A 16,499-nucleotide genomic window follows, 5' to 3' on the forward strand; every position below is an offset into this window, starting at 1 on the left:
GCCCTACTGGAGGCTCCCTTTCTGGTAGGCTTGCCCGCCCACTCGACGGCCCCGCGGCGGGAGAGCAGCCTCCCCGCCAGACCACCTGAGCCTCTGCGCACTGCGGGGACCAACCACCTCAGTTCGCCTGCGCTGAGGCCCCGGCGCGAGGGAGGGGCCCCCGGCGCCCGCGAGAGGACTACAAATCCCGGCGTGCCTTGCGGTGGCGCCCGCCGCTCCTGGCCGGAAGGTTAAGGGCTCTCGGCCCCGCCCCGGAAGATAAGGCGGCTCTTGGAGGCCGTGTCTCCTTTTTCGGCAGTGCCCAGCAGCAGGTAGGACGTGTTGGTGCCGCCTGGTGCCATCCGGTACCATCCGGCGCCCTAGGGCCCGTGAGGGACCCCAGCCGGCTCTGCAGAAGGCGCCGGGTCTCACGGCCGGGGATGGGGGCGCGGAGGGTGCCGAGACCTGGAGGGAGGAGCCGGGGGAGCGGGAGCCCTGAACCGGGGGTGGTGGGGGTACCTGGGCCGCCCGGCCGCTCACCATGAGCCGCCCCCAGACCGCCGCGATGGGCCGCGTGATCCGTGGGCAGAGGAAGGGCGCCGGCTCCGTGTTCCGCGCGCATGTGAAGCACCGAAAGGGCGCCGCGCGTCTGCGCGCCGTGGACTTCGCCGAGCGACACGGCTACATCAAGGGCATCGTGAAGGTTCGGGGCGCGGGCTGGGGCGGGTGGGGGCGTGGGGCGCCCGGGGGGACCCACGCCACTCAAGCCGCCTCGGCCCGCAGGACATCATCCACGACCCGGGCCGCGGCGCGCCCCTTGCCAAGGTGGTCTTCCGGGATCCGTACCGTTTTAAGAAGCGGACGGAGTTGTTTATCGCCGCCGAGGGCATCCACACTGGCCAGTTCGTGTACTGCGGCAAGAAGGGTGAGCGTCGCGCCTAGATGGAAGGTCGCGGTGGGGAGGGACCTGCGGTTCCTTGAGGTTTACGCCTTGGGTGGGGGGAGGAACACTGAGGCTGCAGCCTTCACGTGGCGAGACCTGCTTGGCCACGCGTAGCCGGTGGGTGCCCGGAGAGCTGTAGGAGGAGGCTGGCTGTGGAGCGCTGCGCTGGCTTTGTGTCTGGCAAGCAGTGGTTAGGACACACCACCATACGCTGTTGACTGCTGCCGGGTGCTGCTGTTTCCCCTCGCAGCGCAGCTCAACATCGGCAACGTGCTCCCAGTGGGCACCATGCCCGAGGGCACCATCGTGTGCTGTCTGGAGGAGAAGCCTGGTGACCGGGGCAAGCTGGCCAGGGCCTCTGGGAACTATGCGACTGTTATCTCCCACAACCCTGAGACAAAGAAGACCAGAGTGAAGCTGCCCTCGGGCTCCAAGAAGGTCATCTCTTCCGCCAACAGGGCTGTGGTCGGTGAGTGGAGGGTGGCAGTTGAAAGCTGTGGGTGTCCTGTGGACAGCCAGCAGCTAGACAGGGACCTGGAACCCAGCTGCCTGCTTCACTGAAGTGTGGGCCGTGTAAGCTTGAGCACAGCTCTGAAGCGGGCGTAGCAGTTCCTACCTAACTGCCGGTTGGGTATCGAATGAGACCGAACCCGCTGAGACTCTTAAGGCAGACTTGTCTGCGCTTGGGGATAACGTGGACTTACGTGATCCCTGCCCATTAACATCCTACCAAAAGATGTGTAATTTCCTTAAAGTCACCCAGAAAAAAAGCGTATGAACCCAAGTGTGTTTACTTTGCTTTTTGTCAACACCTTTGAATCCGTGTGGCAAAGCCAGTCTTGCATGGGGGAGGCTCTTGAGGATATGCTCACAGAATAAACAAAACAACGGCAGAGAAGTGGCAGGCTAGGTCAGCTGTCCTGTTTGGGGTGGGGAGGTGCTTGCAGGAGCCCAGTGTCAGACCCTGCAAAGGGGATGACTTCCTGGAGAACCGTGGATCGAGGCAGGCATTCCAGACGATGTGAATAAAGCCCTGGCTTAACGACCCTGCAGCGCCTGAAGAAACTTGTCAGCTGATAGGCTGCAAGGGGACTTGGTGCTTGGTGATGGTTTCGAGGCATTTCTGAGGTTCCTGGGAACGTGTGATCCTGTATGACACACGGGGGTGGGACACTGGCACGGACCGAGCAGGGGGTGCTCTGCCTGATGGGAGGGTCCCCCAGTGCTGGGCAGGGTGTGATACATCTCCCTGAGGTCCCTGGTCTCCAACAGGTGTGGTGGCTGGAGGTGGCCGCATTGACAAGCCCATTCTGAAGGCTGGCCGTGCCTACCACAAGTATAAGGCAAAGAGGAATTGTTGGCCACGCGTGCGGGGTGTGGCCATGAATGTAAGTGGCCCAGAAATGCACAGTGGTGGGGGTGTTCAGTGTACTGGGGCTGTGAGATTGGGTGGACAGGCTCCTTCCTTCTCTGTGGTGGGGGATCTGTAGTGTGAGGCTCTCGGTGATGGTTTGTAAGCACAGGCTGGTGGATTATACCCTTCCCCAAGCCCTCCTGAGGCAGGTCAGGGCCACCCCGAACACCACTTCCCTCTTCCCGCAGCCTGTGGAGCATCCCTTCGGAGGTGGCAACCACCAGCACATCGGCAAACCCTCTACCATCCGCAGAGATGCCCCTGCTGGCCGGAAAGTGGGTCTCATTGCTGCCCGCCGGACTGGGCGTCTCCGGGGAACCAAGACTGTGCAGGAGAAAGAGAATTAGGGCTGGGGGCTCAATAAAGTTTGTCTTTTTCACAGCTGAGCTGCGCTTTTCCATGGTTTCAGAGGGAAGGGTCACTGCTGGGAGGAGTGCCCTGGTGGTCCACGTATAGGGAGGAAGGAGGAAGATGAAGTAGTTGCGCTAGTGAACAGTGGAAGCTTTGGACAGAGAAGGTAGGGCTGCTGGGTTGCTTCACATCTTGACTCCTGGAATCCCCCACCACCTGCACATGGAGCAGAGAAGCCCACTCACAAGGCGTATATCCCCCAGACCTCCGTTCACTGACTTATCTCGAGCACTTGGAGAATCTGTATGAGGCTTTGGGTGCTGTTGGGTGAGAGAGTGGTGTCCCTGGACCCACAGGCTGGAGAGCAGGGGTGCTGCCTGCAATGGAAGGGCCAGACTAGTTTCTCAACAGATGGGCTTCCTTTTTGGCAATAGCCCACTAGCACCTTGTCCCAGACTAAATGATGGACTGGTCAAAGCTGATCGAGCCAGGGCAGACTGGGCACCAAAATGCGAGTGGAGGCCCATCAGTGCCTCAGGACCAGGACACCTGCTTCCCAGAGGCCAGCCAGAGCTCCCTGCCCCGAGTGGTACCCCTCGTGAGCTGATGGGAAAGCAGGAGCTGCAAGCCACTGTGCCTGACCGACCACTGGAGTGAGTGGTAGGCTGGCCAGCAAGGGTGGGTGGCAGGCTGAGGTGGGATGCCCTCTTACAGACTGGGTGGAAGGGCACCGGCTGGAGTCTGGCAGCCACCTTCCTGAGTCTCGCGCATGAGAACTGGTCCCCTTGACTGTTCTGGGAGGCTGGCAGGGTTCCTCGTGGGCGGCAGGGCCTCACTGGTTGCCAGGTGGCTCCCGGTTCTCGTGGTCCACACCTGTCTCTAGTGCGAACCTCAGTTCTAGTCTTGCCTTCCTGGGGCCCCACGTGTCCTGTGCCACCCACACCTAGACAGTGACCCAGTAGGGCTAGGACCTCGGTCATGAGAGGAGGGCAATGGTTCCTTCTGAAGGAAAGGGCGCTGGACATGTTCGCCTGAACCATAACCTGCTTGCAGTATTGCTCCCTTCTGGGTAAAGTGGCCTGGGGCTTTGTCCAGGGGACTGGCCAACAGGGAGAGTTTGCTCCAGGAGCATTCGGGCACTCAGACCCTGAGTGGACACTGGATCCCATTTATAGGAGTTGGGGCTGGGGGCAGTGGGTTAAACTAAAACAAGGGCTGCTTTGACCAGTAAGTATCCTCTTCACATGGCCCTGAGAAAGGGCGTGGTTTTCTGCCTTCAACTGCAAAGGAAAGGGCCTGCCTGAACTTTCGTTGGTTGCAGTGTCTTGAGAGTTTCACTGAAAAGGAGAATTACTGGAAATCTGGTCACCAAAGCCTCCGCCTTGCCTTCGCTGCGAAGCCTGGGGGGGGTCGTGGTTCCATACTGCCACCTGGTGGCAGCGTTCCCGATCTACGATGCAGCTTCTACTTTCCTCGAGGCGGCCGACCACCGAGACGCGGCGTACGTTTCCCAGAGCGACCCTAAGGCGTCTTCTGCCGGGATCCGGGAGGAGGGTCACGTCACTTCCGGTCGGGTTTCGGTCGGCTGGGCCGGAGCGGCAGGCGGGGCCTGGTCGTGTGGCCGCCGTTGGGCGGCGCTGAGGTGAGTGTGGGTCGGCGGGGGCGGCGGCGGCGGCGGCTCCTGGGCGCGGAGCGCGGACCCTTCCCTCGACACCGAGAGCTCCCGCCCCTGGTCCCACTGCAAGGCCCCAAACCCTACTGTTTTCCCCCGGTCGGGGTCGTTCCTCGCCAGGCCCCTCTCCCGCTGCGGAGTCTCCGTCACCGGTCCCAAGCCCGCCCTGGGGCCTCTCCACCGGACTCCCCTCCCGGGTCGCCCCAAGGGGCTGCTTCCGCGGCGCGAGATGCCGCCAGTAACCAGGCGCCGCGCGCGCCGGCCTCGCACTGTTGTGCTCCCCTCTCCCCCTCCGCCCCCAACTCGTTCCGCCCCCGGTACCCTCCTCGCGGGCCTCCAGCTCGGGGGGTTCATGCCCGCGCACACTCCGTCACCTCCAGCGTCAGCCCGCCTCCGCATTTCCCCTGCGGCCCTGCGGGTCCCGCACCCCGCCCCACCGGACGTATCTCCCTTCCTTCCCACCCTTCTGCTTCTGGCCCTCGGAAGCCTTTCTCCCAGCAGCCAAATTTTTCTCTTTCTAGAGGCTTTTATTCAAGGTCTGAAACCTTTTTATTTGCCCCATTGTTCTGTGCTTTTAAAATGTAGCATTAAAAAGTCCTTTTCGATAAAACTTAAGTACAGAAAATGGATTAGCAAACGTCAGGGACTGGGATTGCCAGTTCTCTTTTTGCTACAATTTTTTCAAACCCACCCACCCCACCGCCCTTTGTTTTTTGTAATTTAGGAAAACTGTTAAAAACCCTGGCGGACCAGTGGCTAAGACTCTGCGCTCCCAATGCAGGGGGCCTGGGTTTGACCCCTGGTCAGGGAACCAGATCCCACCTGCCGCAACTAAGAGTTCACATGCCGCAACTAAGAGTTCGCATGCCACAATTAAGACCCGTAGCACTCTAAATTTAAAAAAAAATTCTCTTAGCAAATTTCAAAGTATATAATACAGTATTGTTGACTATAGTTACCTGGCTGTTCATTAACTCTCCAGAACTTACTCATCTTACATAACTGAAAGTTTGTACTCTGAGCATCATGTCTATTTTCATTAACCCCCAAACCCTGGCGACCACCATTCTACTCCTTGAGTCTATGATTTGGACTGTTTTAGATACCACGTATAAGTGAGATCATGCGAGCGGGGGCTCCTCTTCGTTGTAGTGGCTTCTCGTTGCGGAGCACGGGCTCTAGGCGCGTGGGCTCAGTAGTTGTGGCTCACGGGCTCTAGAGCACAGGCTCAGTAGTTGTGGCTCACGGGCTTAGTTGCTCCGTGGCATGTGGGATCTTTCCGGACCAGGGCTCGAACCCGTGTTCCCTGCATTGGCGGGCGGATTCTTAACCGCTGCGCCACCAGGGAAGCCCCTCCTTGTGGGTTTTTTTTTAAATTAATTTATTTATTCACTTATTTAGTTTTTGGCTGCATTGGGTCTTCGCTTGCACATGGATTTTCTCTAGTTGCTGAGAGCGGGGGCTACTCTTTGTTGTGGTGCGCGGGCTTCTCATTGCGGTGGCTTCTCTTGTTGCAGAGCACGGGCTCTAGGCATGTGGGCTTCAGTAGTTGTGGCATGCCGGCTCTAGAGTGCAGGCTCAGTAGTTGTGGCATACGGGCTTAGTTGCTTCGTGGTATGTGGGCTCTTCCTGGACCAGGGCTTGAACCTGTGTCCCCTGCATTGACAGGCAGATTCTTAACCACTGCGCCACCAGGGAAGCCCCCTCCTTGTGGTTTTGATTTGCAGTTCCCTGATGATGAGTGATGTTGAGCACCTGAGCATGTAGCTGTTGGTCATTTGTATGTCTTTTTTGGAGAAATGTCTATTCAGGTGCTTTGCCCACTTTTAAGTTGGGTTATATGGTTTTTTTGCTATTGAGTTGTGTGAGTTCCATATATATTTTGGATCTTAACCCCTATCAGATATGTTGTTTGCACGTATTTGCTCCCATCTCTTAGGTGCCAGAAAAATAACTCTGTTGATTGTTATTTTGCTGTCAGCATGTTTTTTTATACCTCTACACGCTTAATATTGTTTCTGTATTTTAAAATCTACTTACGTATCATACTGTTGATATTCTACACCTACCAGTTTTACTCAGTCTTATAACTTGTGTTTTGTCTCCTCTGTGACAGTGATGTGTTCATTCCTTTCAACCGCTGTGACCTTGCTTGTTCCCTGATGATGAGTATTGAGGTTGTTCCCTTTTTTGCTTGTACACAGACATGCAGGAACATCCTTGTGTGTCTTTTGTGCATTAGCAAGAGTTTTTATAGGGCACGTACCTAGAATTAGATTTCCTGACCCAGGGGTTTGCAGAGTTTCAGCTCTACCAGGTGGTGCCTGATCGATTTCCAGAGCGACTACTGGACTACCTACGGGACTCTGAGAGTCCATGTTTCTCATGTCTTCAGCGGACCACCAGGGAATTCCCTTTTAAATTTTTGATGGTTTGTTTCTTTTTGTTTTGTATTTTTTAGTATATGCTGTATATCTTTTATTACATAGGTTTGAAAATATTTTTTTCACCCTGCAGTCTGCTTTTAATTTTTAAAAAATATTTATTTATTTATTTGGCTGCGCCGGGTCTTAGTTGTGGCACTCGGGATCTTCGTTGCCACCTGCGGGACCTTTAGTTGCGGCATTCGAACTCTTAGTTGTGGCATGTGGGATCTAGTTCCCTGACCAGGGATTGAACCCAGGCCCCTTGCATTGGGAGCGTGGAGTCTCAGCCACTGGACCACCAGGGAAGTCCCAGTTTGCTTTTAATTTTGTGATGTCTTGTACAGAAGTTTTTTTTGATGGAGTAAAATTAAGCAACTTTTCCTTTATGGATGGTGTGTTTTCCGTATTATTTCCTTATAATAGCTAAAAACATTTTAAAGAAACATTTAGGCCTTCAGCCTGTCTGAAATATATTTTTGTGTGCCATGGAAGGCAGGATCTAATTTTACTTCCCTGTGGAAAATCAGTTGTGCCAGCTCCATTTATTGAATGGTGCATTGCCCTTCACATTGCACGTGTGTCACTAATATATGCGTGGATCTGTGCCATTCTCCTTCCCTGTGCTCTTACAATCAGCCCTCTGTGTCTGTGGGGTCTGCATCTGCGGAGTCAACCAACTGAGGATTGAAAGTGTTGGAGGAAGAAAAATTACAGAAAGTTCCAAAAAGTAAAACTTGGATTTGCTACACCTAGCAACTCTTTTTTAATAAATTTTATTTTATTTTATTTTATTTTATTGATTGATTGATTGATTTATGGCTGCGTTGGGTCTTCGTTGTTGCGCGCGGGCCTTCTCTAGTTGCGGTGAGTGGGAGCTACTCTTCATTGTGGTGCGCAGGCTTCTCATTGCGGTGGCTTCTCTGTGTTGCGGAGCACAGGCTCTAGGCACGCGAGCTTCAGTAGTTGTGGCACGCGGGCTCTAGGGCGCAGGCTCAGTAGTTGTGGCACATAAGCTTTGTTGCTCCGTGGCGTGTGGGATCTTCCCAGACCAGGGCTCGAACCCGTGTCCCCTACATCAGCAGGTGGATTCCTAACCACTGCGCCACCAGGGAAGACCCACCTGGCAACTCTTTACATAGTATTTCCATTGTATCTACAACTATTTACATAGCATCTACATTGTGTTAAGTATTATAAGTAACCTAGAGATGATTTAAAGTATATGGGAGGATGTGTATGTGTGTGGGTTATATGCAAATACTATGCCATTTTATATAAGGGAGTTGAGTATTTTCAGATTTTGGTATCCTATTGGGGTCCTGGAATCAATTCTGCATGGACACCTAGGGACAGCTGTATTTCACTTTTATTACCACAGCCTTATAATAAGACTTGATATCTGGTAGGGCATGGCTCTGCCTTAGTTCTTCTTTGGCATTGCCTTTGTTAATCTTAGATCATTGCTCTTGTGATATTTAGAGACATTTTGGTTAAATATCATGATATGTCCCATTGCAGTTTTACTTATACAGAATTAATAGATTCATTTGGGGAGAACTGACATTTTTGTGATATTGAGCCCTCCTGTTTATGAACGTTGTCTGTTTCTCCATAGGTTTTGTTTTTTTATGTGTGTGTCCTTCAATGAAGTTTTATCATCTTGTCCATAAAGTTAGATTTTTTTTGTTAGATTTCGTAGGTGCTGTATAGTTTTTGTAGCTGTTAGGAATGCTGTTTTTTTGGTTGCTGATTGTTAGTATATGGGAGTGATATTAATTAGTCTGTTGACCTTGTATATGGCAATCCTGTTGAACTTTTATCATCCCAACACTGGGTTGATACTCTCGGATTTTCTATGTAGATTGTCTTTTTTCTTCTTCTTCTTCTTTTTTATTTTGGTTGCGTGGTGGCATGTGGAATCTTAGTTCCCCAACCTGGGATCAAACCCGTGTCCCTTGCAGTGGAAGCACGGAGTCCTAACCACTGAACTGTAGCTTGTATTTCTTTTTCTGTGACTTAATGCATTGGCTAGGGTCTTTGGTACACTGTTACATAGCAGCTGGGTGAGGGAGCAAGCATTTGCCTCTTGTTGCTGACTAATGCTAATGCTTCTGTTGTGTTCCCTTAGTGTTGTTATGAAACAGACTTGAGCGCTAGGAGTGCCAGGGTCTTGGCCTGCACTCTGAGAACCACTACTCTTATGTGTGGTATGTAGAGTTGTGTTCCCTCTTTTGTTCTTAATAGTATTTCCTTTTCCACCTTTTCCCCTTCCCCACATTGGACTTGCCAGACGTTTGTGTATTTTATTAGCATTTTCAAAGAACCAAGGTTGAGATTATTTTCTGTTTCTTTAAATTGTGTTTATTTTTTTTCATCTTCTTTCCTTGAATTGCTTTCTTATTCTGTGCCTGGTTTCTTGTTGAATGCTTAGATTATTATTTCAATCTCTTTGTTAAAATAAGTGCATTAAGGTTTCCCTTAGGTAGTCTTTGTTTCCATTTCCACCTTAATTTCCATTTCTGTGTTTTTCTTGAAGGGGGGTCCTTTTTTAAATCAGATATTTCTAGTGGAACAACATTATGAAAGTTTGCCAAATGATATCAGCCTTTGGAATTTTTTGTGTTATATATATATATACAGACATATACACACACATTTTTTAAGATTTATTTTTTATTATTTATCTTATTTTATTTATTTTTGGCTGCATTTGGTCTTAGTTGTGGCACGTGGGCTCTTTAGTTGCAGTGTGCGGGCTCTTTGTTGCGGCGTGTGGGCTTCTCTCTAGTTGTGGTGTGTGGGTTTTGTCTTCTAGTTGTGGCGCGCAGGCTCCAGGGCGTGTGGACTCAGAAGTTGTGGCGCGCGGGCTTAGTTGCCCTGTGGCATGTGGGATCTTAGTTCTCCGAGCAGTGATCAAACCCACATCCCCTGCATTGGAAGGCAGATTCTTTACCACTGGACCACCAGGGAAGTCCCCGGAATATTTTGAAACTTTCCTTTTTGCCTGGTATGTGTTGTTTCTTACAATTTCAGTGTACATTTTGAAAAAGTGTATTCTCTGTGCTTTAAGTAAGTATACTTTATTGAATCCACTCATTTCTGAGGGAAGTGTGTTAAAATCTCTCATTCCAGGGGAGGGTTTGCACGTTTCTCTTTGGCAGTGCACTTAGCTTTGGCTTTCTATACTTCGAGAATTTGTTTGTAGATACACGTTTGTAATTACAGCTTTTGGTGGATTTTTCATTTTATTAATACCCGGTGTCTGCTTTTGTTCCTAATAATGATTTTTGCTTTCAGTCTTGTTTTGATTGGTATAAACATCGCTAAGGCACATGCAGCGAAGCATGTTTAGCTTGCAAACACCGTGCTAGGGGGAAGAAGGCAGCACGAATGCAGAAGGCATAGCCCCTCTGACAGAGTCCGCAGGGTGCTGATCTGCGCTGCCAGGAGCCAGGCAGAGGCGGCAGAGCCTGCAGCGGCGGCAGGGCTGCCAGGGCCTGGTTCTGTGGGCCGGGCCTCTCGAGCTGTGTGTTCGGGTTGTCGACTCTGCTGTGTGAATGTCATACTCCAATAAAGAGCTTTAAAGATACAGAAAAGGTAAAAATAGCTATTAGAGCTTTATTTTATTGAGTGTTTCTTTGGTCTGTCTTACATTTAGCCTTTCTGTGTTATTTTAGGTTGTATAGGTGCATTTGTGTCTCTAATTGGAGAGTCTTGCGCTTCCAGTAGGTGAGTTTAGTCCTTTTACTTCTAACTGTTACACATCCATTGGTCTTGTTTCTACTAGTTTTGTATTTTTTGCCTCCTCATCTTTGACTTTGCTTTATGCCTTCTATTGATTTTTTTTCACTCCTTTTTCTTCCTCAGCCTTTAGTGTGTTATCTTTATTCTTTCATAGAAAGTGAATGACTTTCTCCGTCCTCCTCCTGAATGAACTACTTGGTGCCCAGGAGGAGGGGGGGGCAGAGGACCTGAACTGTTGTGCGTGTCTGCAGGGAGCGGAGTCTGCCTGGAAGGCCGAGCCCTGAGGCCGCTGCAGGAGGGGCCGGGCTGGACCTGCACATGTCCCTTTCTTGTCCCTCAGCACCTGAGTGACGGGCCGCTGCCTCCATCCCCGGGAAGCCCAGGGTACTAGGCGATGGCAGCTTTGCATCTGTCTGCCCTGCCCCAGGTGAGCATCTCTCTTCCCTGGGAGGCGTGAGGTCTTCTCCCAGGACTTCCCTGTCTGCTTGGCCTCAACAAACACTGTCAGGCATCTCTGCTGTGGGGCGCTGAGCAGAGGAAGGGTGACCCTGGGAATCCCCCAACCTCCCTGAGTGAGCTGGCTCAGCAGCCAAGGGATCAGGTCACCCCCTAGGGCCACGCTGAGGGATCAGGCCTGTGATCACCCCTGTGCTGCTTCTCTAGCCCGGGCCCAGCCTGAGCCACGCTTGGGCCTGCAGCAGCTCTTGTTGTTCCAGGCTGAAGTGACCTTCGAGGACGTGGCCGTGCTCCTCTCCAGGGAGGAGTGGGGCCGTTTGGGCCCTGTTCAGAAGGGCCTCTACAGGGATGTGATGCTGGAAACCTACAGGAACCTGGTCTCGCTGGGTGAGGCCCCTTCCTGGGATGCAACTCAGGGAACAGTCCTGGGGACTCAGGGCTCAGCAGGGCCTGGGCTGGGGGCCTCATCCCCTGGGCCCAGAGACGGGTGTCACTGACCCTGGTCCCAGGCAGGCCTGGTCTGCACAGAGGAGGGCCCTGGGTGGGGCTGGGTTTGCCAGCACCGGATAAGACTGCCTCCCTGCCCCAGGCCCAATGTAGGTGCACCTCCTGGTGGAGAGAGTCCCCTGTGCTCAGATCTTCATCTTCATGACCACGTCCACCCCTCCAGGGAGTATCCAGACTTCCCATCACCCCCTGTACCTGTGTGTCCTCTCCCCCGCCAGTCCCAGGGTGAGCCCACACTGTGTCCTTGGCATCAACCCCAGGCCCTGTCTCCTTCCCAGGAGCTGGACCTGCAGGCCCCAAGCCGGAGGTGATTACACAGTTGGAGCGAGGGGATGAGCCGTGGGTCCCGGACGTGCAGGGGAGAGAGCGACCGACCATCGATGGCTCAGGTGCGTAGGGGGGCTGACTCCCTGACTCACTTGCTGAACAAGCATGTGTGGGGGTCCATGATATGTAGTGTCAGCCCACTCATGAGTTTGGAGGAGGATGCATTATGGCCAGTGCAGTAGCACCTGGGAGTGGCCTCTGCTGAAACCCGGGTCACCTTTGCCAGCTTGGGTGCCGCAGTGGGGTGACTTTCTTTCTTTTAATTGAAGTATAGTTGATTTACAATATCCTGTTAGTGTCAGGTGTACAGTGTAGCGATTCAGTATTTTTACAGATTATATGCTTCATTTAAAGTTGCTACAAAGTAATGGCTATGTTTTCCTGTGCAGCACAGTATATCCTTGTTGCTTATTTACAGGGTGATTCTTGAGCTGAATCTTCTAGGGGGGTAAGAGGGGGCAGTGTTGGTGGAGGAGAAGAGGGGAAGGCACTCGGGTGTGCTGTGAAGGAAGGCCAGGCCCCCCGGGCTCCATGGAGCCCTACTGTCCAGGGCTCATGCCCTCCGAGGGGCGTCAGACCGTCAGGCGGGGCCATAGTGATGGAGAACATCGCTTCGTTTGCCCTCTTCTAAGTTAACCTACTAGATGATTACAGGCCATTATAGGAAAGGGAGGGAGTACACATCACCCCAGATCTCAGCACCCAGATACAAATGTGTTCCAGTGTGTACCTGCTGTCCCTTTTCCAGTGAAGTCTGGTCTGTGCCCGCACACAGACGTCGCTTCCTAACAGGAATGCAGTGATCTGTGTGCATTGCAGGGTCGCTGGATTTTTCACTGAATGCATTTCCATTTCTGTGCACGCGAGCTGTGGTTACTGCTCTCAGTGGAAGTGCTGTGGGGAATGGTGTCCTGGGTTCATTGCCACAGAGAACGCTGATGAGTGACTTTTTGCAGGTGTCTTGCTGATGTCCTAGGAAGGAACTATTGGCTCAAAGGACTTGAATTTCACGTTTGTAAATTTGTTTATTCAAATATAAATACTTATAGAAATGGGACAGACCCTATTTACAGCTCAGTCGATTTTTATGAAAAGCCATCATCCAGATCAAAATAGAGAACATATCTAGTTCCCTGGGAGCCCACAGGGCCTCCTCCGTCATTTCTCACTGCTCCCCACCGGCCCTCCTATCTGACTCCTGCGGGGCACCTGCATGTGGTGAGCCTGCCATGTTGTATGGAGTTTGTTCGGTCTGTTTGCTGTTCTGTCGTGAACACACCACAAGTTTTTTCCATTGTACTTCTGCAGGGCATTTGGTTGTCCCCCTTTTGGGGCTGTGTGTGTGTGTCTTGGCTCACAGAGAATGCATTTCTGGTGAGTGTATTCCTGCAAGTGGAGTCACTGTGTGCCTCGTCAGGGAAGAAAAGGTGGAGACATGGGCCTCAGACTTGAGGGCATCCCGTGTTGCATCTTGAGTTTAGGGTGCTGGTGGCTCCCGGGGTGGCCTCTCGGGCCCCTGGGAAGAGCCCTGGGAATGGGCATGGCCTGCTGGGGAGGGCTGAGGGGCCCAGCCTGTGTGCTCTATCCTCTCCTCCTCAGTTGGCATGAGCTCTGCTCTCTGCCCTTCTGGGGAGGCAGCTGGTTTTTCCCACCATGGATTTTGGGGTGGATTAGCTATTGTTAGGCAACCTTACACTCGCTCAGCTTTAATTTGTCAGATATCCTTCATGACTTCTGGGACCCCACCTTGCTCTGGTTTCCATGATGCTATGAAGCTTCCATCTTCTGTCCTTTTGTGATGAGGACAGGTATCCTGCAGTCCCAACCAAGCAGGCTCTGTGGGCAGAAGGCAGGCAGGAATGGTGTGCGTGTTAAGAGTTGGGCGGATGCTTGTGCTGCTGCGAGATTGCAGCCCTAGGCGAGGCTTTTAAGCCTCTGGGCTCCAGGCTCTCATGTCTGCAAGACTTTGGAGATGGTGTTGTTGTGATTTTGGAGATGGTGGAGATGGTACTCCACAGGTGGTCAGCAGCATCTTTATACCTTCCTTCCAGAGTCAGAACAGGTGACCGTGAGGTGTTCCATTTGTTGTTTCAGCTCATGGGACCAGGACTGAGAACCAGGAGTTGACTTCAGGCGAGATGCTCTATGGGGAAGAACTGGACCGACTCAGGGGGAGTGTTCTCCGGGGACCTGAGCCGGGAGAAGCCTGTGAGCATGTCAGGGAGCCAGAGGGGAGCATGGACGGGCCTGTGGAGCAGAGAGGCCCCAGGCCAGTCACACTGGCCAACAAGGAGAGTGGCCTGGAGTCTGGGGGAAACCTCAGGTTGGGGTCAAGCCCTCTCCCTGATCAGAGACCTCACAAATGCGATATATGTGAGCAGAGTTTTGAACAGAGATCATATCTTAATAACCATAAGCGTGTACACAGGTCCAAAAAAACAAATATAGTGTGTGATTTAGGGAAAGTTTTCACTGCAAATTTAGTTGTTAAAGAAGATCACAAAATTCCTATTGGAAAAAAATTGCATTATTGTGGTTGCTGTGGGAAAGCCTTCAGGTACAGTGCTAACCTTGCCAAGCACCAGCGGCTGCACAGTGAAGAGAAGCCCTACAAGTGCGACGAGTGTGGGAAAGCCTTCCACCAGAGCTGCGAACTCATCAATCACCGCAGGATGCACTCCGGGGAGATCCCCTACCGCTGCGATGAGTGCGGGAAGACGTTCAATCAGAGGCCCAACCTCATGAAGCATCAGAGGATCCACACTGGGGAGAAGCCCTACAAGTGTAGCGAGTGTGGGAAGCACTTCAGTGCCTACTCGTCCCTCATTTATCACCAGAGGATCCACACTGGAGAGAAGCCCTACAAGTGCAACGACTGTGGGAAGGCCTTCAGTGATGGCTCAATCCTCATCCGACATCGTCGGACTCACACTGGAGAGAAGCCATACGAGTGCAAAGAATGTGGCAAAGGCTTTACCCAGAGTTCTAACCTTATTCAACATCAAAGAATTCACACTGGAGAAAAACCCTATAAATGTAATGAATGTGAGAAAGCCTTCATCCAAAAAACCAAGCTTGTTGAACATCAGAGAAGCCACACTGGAGAAAAGCCCTATGAATGTAATGACTGTGGCAAAGTCTTCAGCCAGAGCACCCACCTCATCCAGCATCAGAGGATCCACACGGGAGAGAAACCCTACAAGTGCAGTGAGTGTGGGAAGGCCTTCCACAACAGTTCCAGACTCATCCACCATCAGAGGTCACACCACGGAGAGAAGCCGTACAAATGCACTGATTGCAAGAAAGCCTTCAGCCAGGGTACGTACCTCCTGCAGCACCGGAGGATCCACACCGGGGAGAAGCCGTACACGTGTGGCGAGTGTGGCAAGGCCTTCCGGCACAGCTCCAACATGTCCCAGCATCAGAGGATTCACCTCCGGGAAGACTTTTCCCTGTGACTGGTGGAGGCCCCTGAGGTCTGCTGTGCACTTCCTGCATGTGACCCACGCAGCCCTTTACTTGCTGTCCACATAGTGTTGCCACAGGTGAAAGGGCATTTCTGTCTAATTAAAAAAAGTCTTAAAACAGAAGCAGTGCATGTTCACTTTAGAGAAATCGAGTGAGAAACGTAAGCAAACAGGAGAAACTCCTGTAGCCTCCCCTTAGACAAAGAGAACTCACCATCACTGCGCCCGGTGTAGGTTTCGTCCAGACACACCGAACAGCATCCTCAAGAGAAGTACTGTGGTGCTTTCTGTGCAGCTCATTTCCTCAATCCTGGAAAACTCACACTGGATAGAATTCTATGTGTTTACATTGTTTTACACGTTGTAAATTTTAAAAAATTAGCATATGGTTCATACTTTTCTGTATCACTTAATAGAATTAACAATTGCCTTTTTTATTGTGGTAAAATATACACAACGTTACATGTACCATTTAAACCATTTTTGACTGTACAATTCAGTGGCATTAGATACATTCACAATATTGTATAACCATCAGCAAATCTGTTTCCAAACTGTTCTATCTGTAACAGAAACTCTGCACCCATTAAACAGTAACTCTCCACTCTCCCCCTTTCCATTTTTCTGTCTTAGAGAACTTGCCTATTCTAATTACGTCATATAAGTGAGGTCATACAACGTTTGCCCTTTATGTCCTGGCTTCTTTCACTTAGCATAATGTCCTCAAGGTTCATCCGTGTTGTAGCAGGTGTCAGGACAACATTCTTTCTTTACAGCTGAATAATAACTGCACTGTTCGTAGATACCATGTTTTGTTTACCCATCATTTGTTGATAGATTACTTGGGTGTTTCTGCCTGTTGATTATTGTGCATAATGCTGCTATGAACATTGGTATACAGATCTGTACTTGTGCTTCCCCTTTTTACAGTACTTTGGGGTATAATCCTAGGAGTAAAACTGCTGGATCATATGGTGATTCTATGTTTAAATTTCTGAAGAATGGCCACACTCTTCCACAATCTATGGTATATCCCCACTAGCAATTCACGAAGGTTCCAGTTTCTCTACATTCTTGTCAATACTTGTTATTTTTCCATTATTTTGTTCATAGTCATCCTAGTGGGTGCGAAGTGGTAACTTAGTGTAGTTTTGTTTTGCATTTCCATGATGACTAATGATATTGAGCGTCTTTTCATGTGCTTATTGACCAT

The 16,499-nt window shown here is 51.3% G+C and overlaps 2 protein-coding genes across 12 annotated transcripts; both read left to right on the plus strand.

Moving 5' to 3' along the window:
• Positions 1-230: 230 nt before the first annotated feature.
• Positions 231-2,722, plus strand: RPL8 (ribosomal protein L8). The gene is made up of 6 exons (XM_081258735.1): positions 231-311; positions 536-682; positions 763-904; positions 1,173-1,391; positions 2,195-2,310; positions 2,525-2,722. The coding sequence occupies exons 2-6, from the start codon at positions 545-547 to the stop codon at positions 2,681-2,683; spliced, it is 774 nt and encodes a 257-aa protein (XP_081114861.1). The 5' UTR covers positions 231-311; positions 536-544; the 3' UTR covers positions 2,684-2,722.
• A 1,519-nt stretch (positions 2,723-4,241) lies between these two features.
• On the plus strand, positions 4,242-16,250 carry ZNF34 (zinc finger protein 34). Of its 11 annotated transcripts, none has more exons than XM_081258783.1 (8): positions 4,248-4,329; positions 9,601-9,792; positions 10,157-10,382; positions 10,463-10,514; positions 10,684-10,956; positions 11,246-11,372; positions 11,771-11,881; positions 13,914-16,247. In XM_081258783.1, the coding sequence occupies exons 5-8, from the start codon at positions 10,924-10,926 to the stop codon at positions 15,275-15,277; spliced, it is 1,635 nt and encodes a 544-aa protein (XP_081114909.1). In that variant the 5' UTR covers positions 4,248-4,329; positions 9,601-9,792; positions 10,157-10,382; positions 10,463-10,514; positions 10,684-10,923; the 3' UTR covers positions 15,278-16,247. The 11 variants fall into 11 exon arrangements, with proteins under 11 accessions (XP_081114905.1, XP_081114913.1, XP_081114914.1 ...); XM_081258784.1 differs by lacking the exon at positions 4,248-4,329 and adding an exon at positions 4,354-6,790; XM_081258779.1 differs by lacking the exon at positions 9,601-9,792 and having other exon boundaries at positions 4,242-4,329; positions 10,083-10,382.
• Positions 16,251-16,499: the final 249 nt, after the last annotated feature.

The sequence above is a fragment of the Mesoplodon bidens genome (genome assembly GCF_964165515.1).
Source record: "Mesoplodon bidens genome assembly, chromosome: 16".
In the NCBI taxonomy this organism is placed as follows: domain Eukaryota; kingdom Metazoa; phylum Chordata; class Mammalia; order Artiodactyla; family Ziphiidae; genus Mesoplodon; species Mesoplodon bidens.